The following is a 14,834-nucleotide window of genomic DNA, read 5'->3' as shown; positions in this document are numbered from 1 at the left end:
TCACTATAAATTAAGGGATAGTGTTTCTTCTTTGATTTACACCCCTACATTTACATGTGGAAATCCTATTGAGCTTGCCAGTTAATGGCTGAATGTGATGTGATTGCTATTATTCTGTTTCTAACTTTATATTCAATCTCTTTGCTCTGGAAAAAAAAAAGTTCTTTTTGAGTGGTTAACTCTCGTCAGCAGGCCAAGTAAAGCTTAAAGGAATCTGAGATATAATTCAGACAAATAAGGCTCAATGGTGTTTTAAACCCCCAACGTCTCCTTCCAGGCAGCACTACGACCGTTGACTTCAAGGCACCTAACCCTAACTTTAACTTTAACCTTAACCATAACCATAACCATAACCATAACCATTGCCTAATCCTAGTGCCTTCCAGGCAACGCTGCTTGGAAGGAGATGTTGGTGGCTTAAAACACCGATAAACACAAATAAGCAGGCCAACATAACACTTGCCAAGCAAGCAATTATTGTGATGAATGGCTGCAATGTGTGTTTAATAAAAGCCCCGTCAGGCCTCCAGGATGAGCTTGTTCACACTCACCTTTATCATGCTGCCTTTGTTTGCGCAGGATTTCTCACAGTTACTAAATGACAAGGATGACGTCACTGGGAAAGAGGCCTTGAATTGATCTGTTTTGAGTAAACTGTATTTTTCTTTCACAAACGCACTTGTTTAGCTACACATTTATACAATTGCATTTTCCAAGCATCTGAGCAGAGAGAAAAAAAACGGCAGAGAGAAAGAGTGACTCGGATAACACCAAACTTTCTTCCAGCATAGCCATTGAACGAAACCGTCAGTAGCCATGGGAGGCAGCCACAAATGTTTCCAGCTTTTGTTACCCTCTGATTTATAGTCGATCACTGTGTCCTTGAGGTGTTAGTCTAGATTTCCCGCTAGCCAACGGGTGGGCTCTGTTATTGCATTGTGTTGCTCAGAGTAAGCTGTTGATGTCGTTTTTATGGCCTTGTAATTGTCCTCCTAATTATGGGTAACAAAGAGATGAGAGGTGGATGGTTGGGAATTGACTGGTGGTGTACCAGGGGAGAAAGTAACAAGCAGGGAATAGACAGTCTCTGCTGTGTTAATGTGAGAGACTTTATAAGATATTATGTACAGAAAGTGTGTGTAGGAGCAGCGGGAACGTACACAGCGGGATATTTGTCAATATAATCAAATTTGTTGAATTCACTAGAATGTACATTCCAAGTTGACCCCCACATTTATTACATTAGATAGTAAGCCATTTTTCTTTCCAGCAACCCCTCTGTATCCAAGCTGGTATAGCACCAGGGACACTACCCGTTAGCCCTGTCAATAAACAAATCTGCCGGAGGTCTGACTTTGCATCTAAAGCAACATTTGTGCTTATGTCACGGATTTTATATTGTGTAAATTCTCAATGGGGTTTTGGAGGCTTTGATGCTGGCATGCTGCTTGGTTGGTAGTGGTTATTGGCATTCGAACACTGCTGGAGTGCAGCAGAGCACTGCAGCATGGCATAGCGAGGGTGTGTGTGAAACAGAGAGATCAAGAATGAGAAAAACTGAGAGGAGAGATTTTAAATGAATAGACTGCGGTGAAATGTTAAGTAAACTCCTAACCTTTGGCCTGCCTGAATGCAGTTTGAGCAGGTGTCTATAAGGAGTGAAGCTATACTTTTCTGTTATTGACCGAAATGTGTCCATAGAACCGAGTATCAAAATATGTGAAGTACTGAAAGTTGGCATTGCATGTCTGGTCATATTTGTAGTCTTGTATACTATGGTATCCAAGAGGTCTCTTGATACCAAGCAGTAATAAGAAATACTGTTGGTTCTTTTTACTTAAAATGTGATCTTCACTGTTTTTAAGTGTTTCACTAACACATCTAGAATGACAAAATGAAACTGACACAAGCTCCTCTGATACACACACAAACACAATGGCCTCTCTTTTGCGATGGCACTGTATCAATATTATGTTCTCTCTCCACCCTGCTCTGTTCCTGTTTGCACAGCCCAGTAAATGTACCCCACCTAGTAATCTCTAATGGAAGAAATTCCACACAGTGGCTATTCTCTGCTCTCTCTTTCTCTCTCTTTCTTTCTCTCTCTCTCTCTCTCTCTCTCTCTCTCTCTCTCTCTCTCTCTCGGCTCTCTCTCTCGCTCACTTTTTACTGTTTGTCTTTCACAGACACAACGTGTTAAACTTGTTAAATTAACTTTACCCTCCGCTCATCTGCTGCAGTGTAGACACTCACTCACTCACTCACTCACTCAAATTCTCCTAATGCTCTCACCCCCTGGTTTCTGGATCAGTGCCAGCATGAGTGTTCATGTCACCATTTTCTTGTACAAGTCATCTGGGAAAACAATCATGCATGGACCCTGCAGACATAAAAATACCATGCATACACACTTTCAGTTGAACACAAGACACGGAGTCCTCTGGGCAAGCCAGGGTCAGATGCTTGAATCATCAGAATCTTTACGTCACAGAAATGCCCATTAGGTCTCTTTTATAACATGAATGCCACCTGACGTTGAACAACAGTCTATTTTATGACGTAGAATCGTGTGTCACTGTGCCCTAATTCCTTCTTTTAAGCTACATTGTGTCCTGCCGGCGTTTGTGTTTTCTACATAGTAGCCTACTCTGTGTGGATGAGTCAGTGAAAAACACTGGGCAGACAGGAAGGGAAGCTCTAATACTGAGATAAAGAAGACAGATCATCAAGGGACGAGTGACGGACCTAAAGAAGTTTATGAGCACTTTCGGGGTCAGGATCTTGCTATAGAGCAATAAAAAAAGAAACACGTTACAAATTCTCTAAACATATTAGAGAAACGTAGTGACAGTGAGATAGGTACTAAAAAATGGGGCAGTTATAGAAGAGAGATGGTGGAAGAAGACTAGCATCTTTGCAACATCTTTGTTGGTCCACTCTTTTTTATGTTTTTTATTTTGCTCCCTTACATCGCAACTATTTCTTTCTATCCTTTTTTCTTCATGTCTCTTTTTCATGATTTATATAACACAGATACTTGACAATTACCATCTTTGATGTTATTTTATAGAAAGTAAGGCTTGCTTATTAGAAATTGATCAGTGCCATTATCAGAGTGAATGTGTTTTTTGTGATTGACCCAAACTACCATTGGAACTTTGATACAGTATATAGATGTGACCTTGAAGCAGTATATTTTTCTGTGCTGAGAAGAACTTATGCCGAACATTCCCAGATAATTTGCTTCTCAGCAATTTGAAGTTGGACAGTCTGACCCAATATTGAATTTATTCTGTATCCAACTAGAAATATATTTGATGTGCACATGCTAATGAGCATGGAGACTCAGTGGAACAACTTAAGCAGCATTAAACAGTTTAAAAAACGTTGAAACTCAGCGATGAAACTGTCAGTGGGGATGATGTGTGATGTACAGTTTAAATGTGGGTCATGTCCCACAGGGCAGCAGCTCAAGAGGTTTGCTGATTCCGGCTAAATTTATAGCATTCAGATTGACTGGAGGCTTTTATTGCAAGTTTATATTCCCCTTTTGTGGTGAGTATATAAGACAATAATAAGACATTTGAAGTCATTGTGATGGAAATGTTTCACTATTGTCCGACATTTTACAGACTTGACATGATTAATCGATAGATTGAAGAAAACAATTGTCAGGTACATGTAGAGTTGCAACGATAAGTCATTAAAAGACATTACATAACTATTTTGATCGATTCATTGTTTAAGTTCTTTAAGCAAAATACTAAACATTTGCTGGTTCAGGTTCTCAAATGTAGAAATTTGTTAATCAAGTATTCAATTAGTCAATTAATTTCCCTAATGCTAGTTGTATTTTGTCTGATTTAAAGCAAAGGAAGGACCCAGATAACGTGTGTGTGTGTGTGTGTGTGCGCGTGTGCGTGTGCGTGTGCATGTGCGTCCCCTGCCAGGTGCTGATCCATAACAATGTTTCATGTGTGCGTGCGTCCCCTGCCGGGTGCTGATCTATAACAACTTTGTCAACTTTGCATGAGATCTCAGGGTTTATTGTTATAAACTGTCAGATACATCTGAACACATTTTAAAGGTTTTCATTCAGAAAGCTTTGTGTGTTACATTCCTATGTCTGGGTGCTGCTTGTTCAAACTGCCGTCTGAGCCCTGCAGAACCAGCGTGTGTTCTGTAGCCCACAAAGACTTTTCTGACAAATGTTCCTCACTTGGACCTCCTGAAGCTGTGGAGCAATTAAAAAAACCACCCACCACTCCCTGATCCAAATGGTTTGACACATACACACACTCACACCTACAATGATAACAGCTGGAGAGAGTGAAAGCAATCGATTAATAATTTATGATAATTAGCTCCACCCATTCATAATTCATAGACTCAATTATCACTAATAGGCCCCAACAGAGGGTGGGTGTGTGTGTGTGTGTGTGTGTGTGTGTGTGTGTGTGTGTGTGTGTGTGTGTGTGTGTGTGTGTGTGTGTGTGTGTGTGTGTGTGTGTGTGTGTGTGTGTGTGTGTGTGTGTGTGTGTGTGTGTGTGTGTGTGTGTCCGTGTACCCGGTGGTGGACTGTCTTGTATATGTCACAGAAGACGTGCATGCATGTCCCATCTGCTGTGTTTCTTTGCCGCTCTTATTTCAAATTTAATAAAATATTGTGTAAGGTGTGTTGGAGATTGGGTGCGTGTTTGTGCTGTAAAAATGCTTTCTGTCTTTCAGACACGCATGGTAGGTTATCCATGTGCGTCTTTCAAAATGTTATCTCCACTTGTAGCTGTACAGGCAGGAAACTCCTCTCCCCTGATAAGCAAATGGAGTGCGAGCTTCAGACTCAACATGCTCCCTTATCAAAGATGTTGTTTGGATATAATAGCAGCATACTTTCACTATAGAACAAGAAGTTATGATTCTAGATTGTGTACTTGGGTATTCATTTATCTTCCTCTAGGATTTAAGGTGGCTCATTGTAAAAGTAACTATAAAGTACCTAACTATGAAAGTGCTTAAATAACTGACTACAACAAAGTGTGTGTCTTCCTACATAAATAATGTCTGGCTTTCTCTTTTTCCTTCTCCACACATTTCCTGCAGATCACCACTCTGATCAACCATAAAGACAAGCCAAAGAAGTCTGAGCGCACCCTTGCAGCCATACACAGGGTGGGCCAGGCAGTGAGTGTGGCTGTGGGACGTTTTGTCACTGTCGGGGAGGCCATTGCCACAGAGAACCAAGAGCTCAAGGATGAGATGGGTCAAGCCTGCTTCGAGGCACGCAGAGCAGGTAGGCCTCTTTGGCTGAATCTTATTATGTAGTTGACATTTCCCCAAATTGCTGCCCTTAAACTCAACGCATTGTTGAGTGTTTCTCTTTTGGAGTAGATAGAGACGGCACTGTGGCTGGGTTGGCTCAGTTGGTAGAGCAGGCGCACATATATGTAGAGGTTTATGCCTCGACGCAGAGGTCAAGGGTTTGAGTCCGACCTGTGACGATTTTCCATGTCTTCCCCTCTCTCACCTAGCTGTCCTGTCCATTAAAGGCGGAAATGCCCAAAATAATCTTAAAAAAAAAAGATATAGACGGCACCTATTTTGTGGAAATTTATGTTGTAAAACTATGTGAGGGTGCTTCATGCTAGAGGCTTCTTCATAGTGGGTACTGTATCTTTCTGTCATAAGCATGGTCATGGCTTTATGGTGTTCAGAAATTGCCATTGAGGGTGTTGTAGCTGGTCAGCCAATAAGACTTCTAAGTGTTTATTTATTAAGACAAACTGACATTTTCATAAAGCATCAGGCATCACCTTCAGGCTTCACAGCATTATCAAATTTGAGCAAGTTTTGATTTGTCTGGACAGCCCGGCTGTCTGACAGTATTACACCAGAGGACCTCCAGAGTGTTCTAGAGAAATTGTTGTTATTAGGTTGGAAGTAAAGGCTGAAAAAACCCTTCTCTCCCAAGGGTGCTGCATAGAGGGTGGGAACGAATGTGTCTTCTCTGGCTTGGAAGGGCACTGCATAATAGATTCTGATAGAAGGCTCCCGGAGACTTTATGCATCAGGCTGTTGGTGAGATTGAAGAAGTTGTAGTTTCCCGATATTCACTGCCTCATGGATTGCTTCTGTGTTACATTGAAAAATATTTCTCCACCCGAGGTCAGGACCCAATTTTTTTTCATGGGTTTGAATCTGCTGGCTGGGCCTGTCTGTGTTTAGATTTCTCCCAACATCTGCATTTCTGCACTTTCATTCCCATTCTGCCTCTCACCCAATGTGCAGTGCAAGAGGCTCCATCCTTCTGTGATTCTGAAAAGATAACCTGTTTGATGGATATATCAAGTGCAAAACAGTAAACAACTGAGAGAGACAAAGAGGTACAGAGGTTTGTAGGAGGGGTGGAAACAGTGACAACCAGTGTGAAGGAACAAGAATGTCAGCTTTTATTGAACCTCAGAAAAAAGAGGTGATGGTTTTGTCAGAAATGTGTTTCTCACCATGTTTTTACACTTTCATGTAACATTTTGCAGTCTACAATTCTTCGTTTAGATAGTTGTCACCACTCTTATTTGTATCTGGAAACTTTTTTCTTATCAGGCAAAACAAGGAACTCATTTAGCCTTCTCCAGAGGAGACTGGAAACAATATCACATGGGATAAGAATTTAGACACAACACCGTGATAATAGGTTTATGTTGGGAGATCCAGCTTGGGTAGCAAAGCATTTAATCCTCACACAGCGTTGATTTGTTAAGACGGCTAAAACTCACACAAAGAGCGCTGCTGGGAGGGGGAGAATAGACTGATGAGAAAATGTGTGTGTCTAGGTAAGGCCAAGTGAAGTGTGTGTGTTCACTGTGACTAATTTATTCTAGTTCTCACTTTCCTCTTAGGGAGGTGTTTTCACATGCACTTTTTCTATCAGACACTGTACAACTGTTTCCAATACTTTTTGTATCCCTGACCATAAAAAAAGGAGACCTCTTCGGGGATGAAAAAAGAAAGCCTTTTAAGAGGCTTTAAGTCTCCTGCAGAGAGAGGGGCTAGTTAGTGAAGGATTGGCATTTGTCTAATACCTAGCCGCAGGGAGAGTTTAATCAGGCAGGCTTCAGCCTTGTGTGCTATAATAAATGAAATAAAGGCAGGCTGAAAGCACTAGTTTAATTAGATGTTACCCGTCATCAGAGCGGTGGAGAGATCCAATGAGGCAGGTCAGTGAAGGCAATCTGTGTTGAATCTCTGTCTCTGTCTCTTTCACTCAGTCTCACAGTGTCATTATCACATTTGCATGCTTCTGTTTCACTTTTTCTTTCTCCCTGAGAAAGATTCAAGATAAGATAGTATTTAGGGTCAAAATAAAGTCATAGCACATACAGTGTGTGAGTGTTTAAATACTGGACTAGCACTGAAGGTGCAGAACAATAACTTTTTAAACAAGACTATATTGAAACCTAGTGTATGGCTGGACCATGTCTGGTTAATGTGGCTAATTGTAAGCAAATTGTCACAGGGATTGACAGCGGTGGGGTCTAGTACATGACTTCCGATGAATTCCGATATCAAATGTTTATATGAGTTGTCCCAGTAGTATTTCTTTGTTGGAGTAGCACATCATACAACATGGTTAGATACTGTATGTTTGAGACAAATTTCCACAATTTGTTGTATAATATAAATTATTCATCTAAAGTGTGTATGTTACTTTGTTCAACAGACCTGTAGGTTTCACCACAAGACAATTATGAACCACAGACTCAAATGTTGGTCTTGAGGAACTGCAGTGTTTATTCATGGACAAACTGAAACCTACACTGTACATTTCCTACCACCTTACAACTTTACTGTTTATTTCTTCTCTGCTCATTTTGGTGCATTGATGTTAATATCTCCGCCGGAAACTGAAAGTGAAACAAAGTCCCAGTGGCGTCGTTTCCTTGCGCTACTTTCAGATGGTTCTATTTTAACATTTTTGCTTTCTTCATAATGTGTACTCCTCCTTGTTATTTGAGTAGTTTATCTAATCTGAGTTTTAACTCAACTCACGCACGCATTAAAACTGCAACATCAACCGCGTAGGACATAAATCTGCTGATTGATTGCAACACAGAGGCAAAGAAAGACTGACCGACTGTGTGCACGATTCAGTTTGAAGCTCCAACTCGACCAATGTCATCACTCACTCCGACCAATGGTGTAACTTCATCGCTCATTCGCTCAGTGACAGATTTTTGGGTTTATAGCACTGGCCCTTCTTGTCTAGCCAAAAAAAGGGATACAATTGCCTCAAAGCGCTGTACCAACTGGCGACTGGCCTTTTTTTTTTTTACTTTTCACTCATGAACAAGATATAAATGATACAGAAACAAGTCTTCAGCAGTATTAGCAGTTCTGTGAGTCTGTACTTAGGCACTGTGGTGCTTTGAGCTAAATGCTAACCTGCTGATGTGTAGCAGAGATATATGTTTACCATGTTCCCCATCTCAGTTTAGCATCGTTAGCATGCTAACGTTTCTTAATTAGCACTAAACACAAAGTACAGTTCAAGCTGATGGAAATGTTAATAGTTTTGAAGGTATAAACCAAAGTATTGGACACATTGTTGACCTGGTGATGGTGCTAGATGAAAAGGGGGGCACATGAATTTTTGTATCAGGTTTCATTGCAATGCACCAACAGACAGACAGACATTGCCATCCATTGAGTCATGCAAGATTGACTGCCTGCAAGCCCTGTAACAACACCTCAAGAATTGGCCTTTCAAGTTTTCACTTATGAATAATAAATTCATCACACAGGAAAAAAAAAGTAGAATTCATTACACCTGACGCATGATTTTCCATGTAGAAACAAAAACTGTTTTTTACAGTGAAAAGAAGCTACAAAGGTCTCGAGTACATATGATAATTAAGGGACAAGTGGGATAGCTCTGTTTTACATGTAAGGTCATTAAAATCCATCCTCCATACCATCCATATTTTGGGATTTAGAGAGGAGAGTTGGTTCCCTCTGCTTTCCACCCTGCTAGTGTAAAGGGGTTGAGCGGCATTCTTTGTGAGGCAGGCCTAGATATTTTAACTGGTTAGCGGAGCTGGCACTGAAAAGCAGCAGTGTCAGATGCAATCAGTTCGTCAGTGCTGCTTCTTTAAAAGGACCAGCCAAAGCAAGAGACAGCCAAGCTGCATGACCCGATAGAGACCTCGCTCTATCCCCTTCCCCCTCCTTTCTAAGCTCTTTTTTTTTTTTGAGAGATTTTTCTCCACCTCCCTCTCGCTCTTAACTCTGGACATTTTTCTCTTGATAGGGACTATTTTGGTGATGGGATTTTAAGCCTAAAAAAACTCTGTATTCTTCCCTTTCTATGGCTAGTAAGAGCAGGTTAGAAAGAGAGAAAGTTGGAATATGAATTTGCTCTGGCATGGTTGCCAATTGTATTTGAGGGCCTTAGTTGTCTCACGTCACCCAGAAAGCATGACAGTAGTGCTTGGGACAGGCTGGTGTAACTGTTGTACCACCGTGCTGAATAAAGTACAGTTGTGTTTCAGCCTGTCTAGGACGATACGTTCTCCCAGAGCTGAAGAGTGCCAGATTGGAAGAACATTGTGCCGTTGTGTTGTCTGACCTACTTAGTCGGTCTGGTCGGTTGACCACCCATCTTTTCATGTTCTGCCTCTTGTCTGGGTTCAGATCTGAGTGACAGCAGGCAAAGCAAAGTAGCATAAAGTTCTTTCTGGCCAGCCACATCCTCCAGCTCTTCCATGGGAATCCCAGGACGTTCTCAGGCCAGATGGGATATGTAAACCCTGCAGCATGTCCTGAGTCAGCCTCCCCAACTGGCACTTCCTGAATCATCTTACAGACAGACAGAAACTCTTTTAAGTCCAAACAAAAATCTCATGAACTGTTTGTCTACTCATCGTTAAGAGATTATGTTTTAGGTTGTCATGTTTAAAATTAGGTTTAATCCCAGTGAGCTCCGTGCAGTGAGGAAGTCTGATACAGAGAAAGTTGTATTGTTGCATCTGCAGCATCCCTATATTCACAGTATATTGTTCCAGCCAGTTCATCAGTCTAGCTCTGTTGCTGAACTCTTCTCAGTACCCTTCTCTTCTCTCTTGCAGGTGATGCCATAGCCCAGCTGACAGATGTGGGATCAGTCTTGCCGTCCCAGTCAGATGGACGTGTCACGGTGTTCAGTGATAGGACAGGGATGGTGAAGGCTGCCCGCTTGCTCCTCTCTTCAGTCACCAAAGTCCTTGTCCTGGCTGACCGCATCGTCATCAAACAGATAATCACATCACGCAACAAGGTGAGAAGTGCAAATGTGAGATGTCACACAACCTTTAAGGATATGCATACACTCTGTTGCTTAGGTCTCTCTTGCACATGCACACAAACGCAGGCACACACACACAGACACACACACACACACACATATACAATGATCCACACATACTAAGCAAACTCCATCTTGAGTCCTTTGTTTCCGAATAGATAAGCACTGGCTCTCTCAAGGAGTACTCTAGAGGTAATTGGAGGGAAGCTGCACATTTAGCGATAACATAAAAACACAGAGCAAGAGACTGGCTCTCTCAATCGTACCTGGCTATGCTCTTAGCCAGACAGTGTGATATGGATGTAGCTGTAGACTGAGCCAAGAATGGAAACAGGGGGCCTAATCATGACTGGTTAGCCTCGTTTGGAGAGACAGTCGACAGCCCCCTGTTCTCCATTACTGGCAAACACAATTACATGTCTTCCTCCTCCTTATCTGGCATGGATAAAAGCTGCTGCGTCAGCACTGCCAGCTAGCCTACCCTCAGCAGCTAAATGAGCAGCTACTGTACATAGACTACTATTAACTAAAATGCAGGTTAGGAACTACTTATTCTGCTGGTTTTATTTTAGGATATCATTGATATAATTACATCACATTGAGACATTAATACTACTAAAGGGAGCTCTGAAATAACAAAGAAATAGAATTTTATTTTATTTATTTATTTATTTATTTATTTGATTAGGAAAATGCACATTAATGAACATTTCTGTAAATGCACCAGTGTTAGCCAGTCAGCTAATTTGCAACTGTAGTCCTAGTCCTAGTTGCCTAGCATGCATGTCTTTATGGTGGGAAGAAACCGGAGAACCCTGTACTGCTCTGATCTTTTCACTCCTCTCAGGTCCTGGTCACGCTCGACCATCTGGAAAGAGTCAGCACCTTCCAGGAATTTGTTCAGATTTTCAGCCAGTTTGGCAACGAGATGGTGGAGTTTGCCCACCTCACTGGAGACAGACAGAATGTGAGTACCATGTGAAGAAACCAACTCTCTTAAAGTTTTAAGATTGTCAAAATCATCCGCACACTATTACATTCTTTCAATAAATTAAATGTATATGTGGTCTAACATTTAAATATATTTTGCTTTAACATGCAGTAATTTGCCTCTTCATTTCTGCAACACTGGGCACATTTTGTTTATTCATGCAGATGTCATCTTCTATTGATTTTCTAAACAGGGTATTCTGAATGTTCAAGCAGATGGTGGATTTGAACTGTGAATCCTGCAGCACTTACACTATGAATGTGCAGGCAAACTCAGAACAAATCAATAATTCAAGCGTCAAATATTTTTTCTTCTCAAAAAATCAAACAATGAATTAACAAGGCCTCTTCAGGCTTCTCTTATTTCTACAAATATTTCTTTCTTTATCTATTATTTTTTCTAATCAAAGTCTCAATTCATAAAAGAACTGGCAGGTCAGTTATGACCCCCACTCCTCAAACACTCCTTACATCACGATTCAATGTTGATATGAACTGACTTAAGCGAAGCATTCTCTCTGCAATATATCAGCTTAGAGTTTGGCAAATTTGCAAAATGCAACTTTTGCTTAAAGCTTTAGAAAAACAGTCCAACTTAGGTTCCTAACTTTGTCCTCTCAAAGACGGCTAATCCTTCTTTGATGCATATGTTTAGCTTCTGCAGCTAAAGCGCTTTGCCTGCAGAAGCTGATGTAAAGTGCACTGGCTGCGATATCTCAAAAGAGAGAGAGGATCGACCATCCCTCTTTCTGAATTTCTACGTATAGGGCACGTGTTTTGAAACACACGTCATGTCTCTCCCCAATGCAACGCAGCTAATGCTCCCTTTCCTCATTTTTCGACTTGTGTTCTATATTTTTTTTTTGGTGCCGTATTCACTCCCACTCGCACGCTTTCATGAACACACATGCACACAGCCCTTTAGAAAATCTACCATCTTTGTCACAGAGGCAAAAATAATGACAGATGATCACATTGTCTTTGTAATCTACAGTGAAGTAATTGTAGAGGAGTTGATTCAGCTGCCTTTTTTCTAAATCCCCCTAATTCAAGCTGTCTATTTCTGTTTGGAATACATAGAGGGGGTGCAGCAGGTTATACATGCTTCATCTTCTTTCCTATTGTGGTAGCATCTATTTTTATTAGGAGACAATTAACCTAGTATGTGTGTATGTATAAACTTGGAGAGGAATCTGTGTCACGTGTGACATTTGTTTGTCCCTTCATACCAGCATGAAAGACATTTGTTGCATACTTTTGATGCTTCATGTCATTCGGCCCAGAGAGTTCCTAGAAGTTGCAATTGAAGTTAAGCCACCCATTACTCTGTGTGTGTGTGTGTGTGTGTGTGTGTGTGTGTGTGTGTGTGTGTGTGTGTGTGTGTGTGTGTGTGTGTGTGTGTGTGTGTGTGTGTGTGTTGTAGGACTTGAAGGATGAGAAGAAGAAAGCACGGATGGCAGCAGCCAGAGCAGTGCTGGAGAAATGCACCATGATGCTCCTCACAGCCTCAAAGGTAAACACTGGACCTTTGGGCAAGGGTTATGGATTATGTCAAGCTTAAACATGTAAGGCCTTCTCAAGTTTATTTAATTTCAGGGCTTCTTAAATGTTGCAATCAATGGTAATACTCAAAACTCAAAGTCATATAATCATAAAAACACCAAAGAGAGTGAATAATCGTGGTTGTAAAATATGAAAAGACTAGAGGAGGGCACGAGCTTTGACATTTCTCATCAAATTCCTTTCAAAGACTTGCCTGAGGCACCCAGATTGCGAGTCAGCGCGGATCAACAAGGATGCCGTGTTCCACCGGATGCGCTGTGCCCTGGAGCAGGTCATTGAGATAGTCACAGAGGCACGGAGCTGTGGGGAGAACAAGATCCTTCCTGCCAGCATCTATAACGGCATCAAGGACTTCAAGGTAGGGTCAGAAGTTGGACTTAGTGAAGGTGTCTGTGAAGTTAAGTCATGGTCCTCTTGTGGGTACCATAAACCTACATCACTATGACTAATCTTTTCCATCCACCTTGTGCAGTGGAAAATGAAAGAAAACCAACAACAAAACATGTTTTGAAGGGGTCTTTTCCATGTAGATGAAAGAAGAAGAAAGTATTTTAATGAAAGGGCCCGGAGTTGCGTATTGCTTTTAATAAATGGCTTCATAGCTCTTAATGGCAGAGTTGAACTAAAAGCTTATGTAAACCTGTCATCTGAGGACAGATAAAAAACAGCGGGAAAAAGGCATTAGCTTTCATGTACAGTACAGGCCCAAAGTTTGGACACACCTTCTCATTCAATGCGTTTCCTTTATTTTCATGACTATTTACATTGTAGATTCTCACTGAAGGCATCAAAACTATGAATGAACACATATGGAATTATGTACTTAACAAAAAAGTGTGAAATAACTGAAAACATGTCTTAGCCACCCTTTGCTCTGATTACTGCTTTTCACACTCTTGGCATTCTCTTGAGCTTCAAGAGGTATTCACCTGAAATGGTTTTCCAACAGTCTTGAAGGAGTTCCCAGAGATGCTTAGCACTTGTTGGCCCTTTTGCCTTCACTCTGCGGTCCAGCTCACCCCAAACCATCTCGATTGGGTTCAGGTCCGGTGACTGTGGAGGTCAGGTCATCTGACGCAGCACTCCATCACTCTCTTTCTTGGTCAAATAGCCCTTATACAGCTTGGAGGTGTGTTTGGGGTCATTGTCCTGTTGAAAAGTAAATGATGGTCCAACTAAACGCAAACCGGATGGGATGGCATGTTGCTGCAGGATGCTGTGGTAGCCATGCTGGTTCAGTATGCCTTCAATTTTGAATAAATCCCCAACAGTGTCACCAGCAAAGCACCCCCACACCATCACACCTCCTCCTCCATGCTTCACGGTGGGAACCAGGCATGTAGAATCCATCCGTTCACCTTTTCTTCGTCGCACAAAGACACGGCAGTTGGAACCAAAGATCTCAAATTTGGACTCATCAGACCAAAGCACAGATTTCCACTGGTCTAATGTCCATTCCTTGTGTTTCTTGACCCAAACAAATCTCTTCTGCTTGTTTATCAAACATCTTTTTATTAAAGCATACGATTTAACATACATTCCATTTATACAGTCAGTCTTTTTTTATATAACTAATTCAAAAACCAAATAAGCTGTAAACTTAAAGTGGTACAACAATAAACAAACAAGACAAAGCAAAGCAAGAGAAGTAGTAACAACACAAAATGATTGAAAGAACACCACCAGGCTGACCACGATTCACCACACTATCCCGACCCCCTGTCCGCCCGATTAACCCCTCCCCATGTATCTCGACCCCATCCACCCTCCCTCGCAGAGACCTTCACTCTAAAACCAAACAGTTGTCATATATCGTGTGCTAGGATGTGGACTGTTGTACTGGATTTGTAGTTTTGAGGTATGATATGAAGGGTTTCCATGTTTTCCAAATGAAGTGTGTTAATTAAATCCTCTAACCACATCTTAGAGGTACAGTGCCTTGCGA

General features: G+C 41.4%; 1 protein-coding gene across 2 annotated transcripts in view; it reads left to right on the top strand.

The window, feature by feature from the left end:
* The window catches only part of ctnnal1 (catenin (cadherin-associated protein), alpha-like 1), a 63,047-nt gene that overhangs the window by 27,873 nt on the left and 20,340 nt on the right, over window positions 1–14,834 (top strand). For both annotated transcript variants that reach the window (XM_039819845.1, XM_039819846.1), the window contains exons 2-6: window positions 5,101–5,290; window positions 10,122–10,309; window positions 11,184–11,303; window positions 12,750–12,839; window positions 13,077–13,247. In XM_039819845.1, coding sequence (XP_039675779.1) covers window positions 5,101–5,290; window positions 10,122–10,309; window positions 11,184–11,303; window positions 12,750–12,839; window positions 13,077–13,247 — 759 coding nt within the window. The remainder of the gene's footprint in view (window positions 1–5,100; window positions 5,291–10,121; window positions 10,310–11,183; window positions 11,304–12,749; window positions 12,840–13,076; window positions 13,248–14,834) is intronic.

This window comes from Perca fluviatilis, chromosome 13 (assembly GCF_010015445.1).
Source record: "Perca fluviatilis chromosome 13, GENO_Pfluv_1.0, whole genome shotgun sequence".
NCBI classification, from domain to species: domain Eukaryota; kingdom Metazoa; phylum Chordata; class Actinopteri; order Perciformes; family Percidae; genus Perca; species Perca fluviatilis.
The sequence above is the reverse complement of the archived record's forward strand: the minus strand, read 5'-3'. Positions and strand labels throughout refer to the sequence as shown.